The sequence below is a fragment of the Sander vitreus genome, chromosome 15, assembly GCF_031162955.1.
Source record: "Sander vitreus isolate 19-12246 chromosome 15, sanVit1, whole genome shotgun sequence".
NCBI lineage: Eukaryota > Metazoa > Chordata > Actinopteri > Perciformes > Percidae > Sander > Sander vitreus.
This window is the reverse complement of record NC_135869.1, coordinates 29,224,762-29,229,967: the sequence shown is the minus strand read 5'-3', so window position 1 is coordinate 29,229,967 and position 5,206 is coordinate 29,224,762. Positions and strand designations below refer to the sequence as shown.

Below are 5,206 nucleotides of genomic sequence, written 5' to 3'. Positions count from 1 at the left end.
CGACTCAGGCTGTGTTTAGACGGAAACGATCTGAGAAGAAAATGCAAAAGTGGAGTCGCGTTCTCACTTTTTATTCCGCGTTTAGACGAGCGTTTTGGGGGGGATCTGAGTGCATATGGTAATGCAAAAGTGTGTGAAATGCGATGTAGTACGCACACCAGGTGGCTAGGTGGCGGTGTGAAGCACTGCCACCTAGCCACCAAGTCGGCACGCCTGCGTAGAACCTTCCTTCTACTTCTCTCCCTAGTAGCACCAAACCAAAACATGGCGAAGAGAACAACAAAAGCTGACAATTTTGTCTGGACAGACGAGGAGGTGGCACAACAGGGCGTGGACTGGGAGTCCTGCCAGTCTAAATATCTAGACATATGGAGCGAATGTCTTCAGCAGTATCCTGTACCTGGAGGGACGTCATATCCACACGAGAAAGACGCTGTCTGTAAAAGTCAGATATGATCCAAGCTGAAAGCCTTCCGGACCAAGTGTAGGCAGGATGTGGATACCCAACGGAGGAGTGGCCATGGGTGAGTAATCACTCCAGATTTTGATTCATGTAACGAGATATGGGGTGGGTCGCCAGCCACCACAACAATAGAGGCTGCAGGCTTTTGCGTTTTTCCCCTTTAGATGGAATACGACGGTGGAGCGTTTTTAAGATTTCCACTCTGGAGGGTGGTTTCACTTTTTTGCCTTTTTAGGCCCCAAAAACGCCGTCGGCGTCTAAACAAAAGGCACATCTGATCAAATATTTAGTCGTTTTCACCCGCGAGCGTTGTCATGTAAACAGGGCCTAAATTTAACGGTAAAGACCGCTAAACTTAACTGTCACATGACCGGCAGACGGTCACCCTAATTTAATAACGTATCATACGAATTGGTGTGCACGTTTTCGTACGATATCACACTAAACCCGTTCACGAGAATGCGTTGAACTCAAAAACTCACCAGAGTCTAGAAATACTTTGCACTTTATTTTAAAATTGATCAACATACAAGATACATACAAAGAAAGCATAATTTCTGTTGCTATTTTACAAGCTGCATCATGGCAACAACATTGTCAATAGTGTAGATTTCTGTCTAAAATGCCAGCCTTTGTTTCATTATCACGATAAACAGCTTGACCGTGCGACTCCGTATTAACTGGCTGTGTTAGAATGATCTCTGGTGTTAAATGGTTCTTAAGAAATAGATCACGTACATTCATATACAGCGTCTATTAGACAGATTTAAATGTGGTAAAAATAGACTTGTTATGTCATTCAGTAATTCTGATTGCACAAGATCTGACATTAACTGTCTTTATTGATGAGGCATTTTTTGCAGGATAAAGGCTCAGCTCTTCACGCCTCTAGAGGGGGAACAGGAAGTAGAAAGACTCCAGTGATTACAGAGATCCCATTGGGCCGTCGCCATCGGCAGTTATTCCACTACCCTGGATTTGATTCTGCAGAAAAGGGTCATGGAGACAACCATGGCGCATATCTGAGGAGAATATATACACATATAATAGGATTAATAAGGAATAATAATATATATATATATATATATATCAGTAAAACATAGAATTAAAAAGCAAAGTAAGATATACTATTACATATATTTGTTTTCATAGCTAATCAAGTGTTGATTTTAATTTGAAATGTATTTGCAATATCTTATAATAGATATTATTTCACATTGATGCATGACACAATACATTTAGGGCTTTTCACACGGGGAGCAACCCTTAACCTGCGTGAGTCGCACTGATGTGTCTCTGTGTGTGTGTGTGTGTGTGTGTGTGTGTGTGTGTGTGTGTGTGTGTGTGTGTGTGTGTGTGTGTCTGTGTGTGTGTGTGTGTGTGTGTGTGTGTGTGTGTGTGTGTCTCTGTGTGTGTGTGCGTGTGTGTGTGTGTGTGTGTGTGTGTGTGTCTCTGTGTGTGTGTGTGTGTGTGTGTGTGTGTGTGTGTGTGTGTGTGTGTGTGTCTGTGTGTCTGTGTGCGTGTGTGTGTGTGTGTGTGTGTGTGTGTGTGTGTGTGTGTGTGTGTCTGTGTGTGTGTGTGTGTGTGTGTGTCTCTGTGTGTGTCTGTGTGTGTGTGTGTGTGTGTGTGTGTGTGTCTCTGTGTGTGTGTGTGTGTGTGTGTGTGTGTGTGTGTGTGTGTGTGTGTGTCGTGTGTGTGTGTCTGTGTGTGTGTGTGTGTGTGTGTGTGTGTGTCTCTGTGTGTGTGTGTGTGTGTGTGTGTGTGTGTCTGTGTGTGTGTCTCTGTGTGTGTGTTTGTGTGTGTGTGTGTGTGTGTGTGTGTGTGTGTGTGTGTCATACACTTACAAAGTTCTCAATGCGTGGGTTAGTGTATGTATGTAGGGACCCTCATGATGCTACCGTTGAAGTTTTTAGTGCTATAAATAGTGATTTCTTTACTTTAGCCTCCGCCCCGACGACTAGCTTTATAAGCTAATTAGCGGTTTGCGGTAGAACTGGTCACATTCAATTAGCATGAAAACATCCCAGAGAACGGCCGACTCAGACACATGTCAGGTTCATTAAGGTCCCAGGGTGGTCGGCCGGGAGGCGAGGGACTGTGCCTCTCTATAGGGGGCCCTGCACATAAGGTGGGTGAGAGATAAGGTCATACCTCCAGAACTGCAATTCCCAGCGCCACAGCCACAATAACCATCGTGTTATCATTAATCAGCTGCTTGATCTTTGTGAAGCACCCATCGATTGTCTGAGGAAAACAAAGAGTGGAGGTCAAAGAAGTAGAATCACACGTTACTCATCCAGAAAGGTTTTGGATTATGCACTTGAATGTTTGATTTTTTCCTCAGCTCCATACCGCGTTATTTCCAGCCACTGTCTGAGTGCATGTGCCTGGACAGCACTGCGGAGGAAACCTGTTGTTGTTGTTCACATAATATGGAGAGCCCACGAAGTCGGAGGAGTTGTAGAATCCACAACATTTTAACTAATGTGGACACAAAGAGGGTTAGGTTACATAAAGCATCAGTGAAATGATGTGACAACGATCACATTTCCTCACTACCTAGACAAATACTTGCACTAATGGTATACTGAATGTGAAACTATATGTTGTCTTGCACGCTTACGCTTTATTCTTGGCCAGGTCGCCGTTGCAAATGAGAACCTGTTCTCAACGGCCTCCCTGGTTAAATAAAGGTTAAATAAAATGAAAATAAATTCTGTTCAGCAGAATGACATACTGAGTTCATTGTGGTATTCCAGAGTCCGCTGATGTCGGGATTCAGCCCGTAGTCCTTCCTGATGTTCTGAACTGCTGCTGTGCCAACCCTGTTGATCAAGTCGTTAGTCTGAAAGCAAACACACAGCAGCTGTAGGATCCAAGAAGGCAGCATCTGTTGGAATGATATTCTGGCGACTGTGTGAAAGAGTTCCTCAGTTATCTTACCAAAGGTCTGAATACCAAAATCACGATCGCTCCTGCAACCTCCGCTATAAAGACCACCAGGACTACGATGAAGAACTGGGAACATTATAAAGAATGTTAAACCTTTTATTTCACTGTATGAATTCCTCATCATCAGCATTGTGTGCATGCAGCATTTGGCACGTTAATAAATAGAGTGAGAACTCCAGAAATTACAAGAAGAAAAATTAAAAATATTGCAAAAAGGTTTGTAACAGAAACTGTGACAAAAGTGGAAACAGACTTACATGAATCATGATAAACATGAAACACGTAACTTAGAGGTGCACTATGAGTTCCTGCAGGGTTTCAGCATGGTTTCATTTTTGTCTCAAATGGTAGTCGTCTCTCCTTGATCCGCTAGCTGCCTGGTCCCTGAACACACCGTGAAAAAGGTCTCAGGAGACAACACAGGGGTCGTAAACGTCAAACAAACACTAGAGGCACAGGCTGGGCACCAAAATACAACAAACCACGTTCCAGCCAATCAGCTCTCCACCAATCAGATGGCTCATTGAGTCGGACTGCCCACCGGCTGATTCAACAAGTCAGGTCGGCCCAAATGAAGGCCGACGGCTCCTCTGACTGACAACGGCACAGAACACACCGACCAGACTCGAGTCACCGACCTCGCCAGACTGTCAGACGGCCGATTATCAGCTCGGTGTGTCAGCGCCTTTAACGGAAACATGGGGGGAGGGGCGAGCTTGCTCTGTTCTGTTTGGTATTTACTTTGAACATCAAGAGAAGTGACATCATGCAGGAACTCATAGTGCTCCTTTAAAGGTCACTCAGGCGTTGATAACTGAAAATGACACCACAAATATCGGCAGACGAAAACGTCAAATGAATACACTAAACAAAGCATTTCCCTATCCTGTTTTGCATGAGGTCTGACTGGTGACTGGTGCCCTTTAGTGTATACGTGCTCTGCTGCACCACAAGTCTGTGTTTTCTCCAGATATGTAAAAGACTTTGCTGCATGTATTTGGCAGGAAGGTTAGAGGCCCTTCCTAAAAGACAAACTTACGTTTTTCAATACAAAGAAATGCAATTTCACATCATTTTGGAACATTATTATCACCATATCTGTGTCTTAAACTCAACCGGAGACACTAGGAAACACTTCTGACTCGTTTTGGTTTGGAGTCTCACTGACGCCAACGTTTCTCCTCCTGATTGGGTTTCATCGGTCACAAAATCTCGTTCTCTGAAACTGAAAGCTACTAACGTTACCATGGTAACTACCAGCAGTGGGAGGAGTCTCCATGCTGCCTCCTGTTGATGTCCAGTCCACCAGGATGATGATGAGATATGAGTTTTGGGCGTGTTAGTTTAAACAGAGATTAGTTCTTCTACTGGAGATAAAAACACTTGTGTACACTGAGATCACTTTGGGCTCAAAACCCAAACACTTAAAACCCCAAAACCCAAAATGCAGATGTAGCCTGAGCCTTATGAAGGTAGGGGAAACCCTGCAATCTTCATGCTAAGCTAACCGGCCACTGGCAGTAGCTTCATATTTAGAGTACAGATCACAGAACGACCTACCAGCATCAGCATACACTTGCTCTCTCTGACGGCTCCACAGCAGCCCAGGAAGCCGATGACGAGCAGCAGAGCTCCTATTGCGATCAGCAGGTAGCCCACGTTGAGCACCTGGCTCAGCTCCGTCGGTGTGTTCTCAATCTTCCCGAGGAAGTTGAGGATGGAGCTACTGTCTACCTTCACCCAGATCCCCACGCCCAGGATGGCAGCGCCCGCCAACTGAGGAGAAGGAAA

At 44.8% G+C, this 5,206-nt stretch overlaps 1 protein-coding gene across 1 annotated transcript in view; it reads right to left on the bottom strand.

Annotated features, from left to right (window-relative positions):
• Window positions 1–950: 950 nt before the first annotated feature.
• tspan34b (tetraspanin 34b) overlaps window positions 951–5,206 on the bottom strand; it is a 12,043-nt gene continuing 7,787 nt past the window's right edge. Inside the window, exons 3-8 of the mRNA XM_078270221.1 lie at window positions 4,976–5,191; window positions 3,407–3,481; window positions 3,201–3,308; window positions 2,816–2,944; window positions 2,615–2,707; window positions 951–1,485 (exon numbers count right to left, since the gene is read on the bottom strand). Coding sequence (XP_078126347.1) covers window positions 1,423–1,485; window positions 2,615–2,707; window positions 2,816–2,944; window positions 3,201–3,308; window positions 3,407–3,481; window positions 4,976–5,191 — 684 coding nt within the window. The 3' untranslated portion in view covers window positions 951–1,422. The remainder of the gene's footprint in view (window positions 1,486–2,614; window positions 2,708–2,815; window positions 2,945–3,200; window positions 3,309–3,406; window positions 3,482–4,975; window positions 5,192–5,206) is intronic.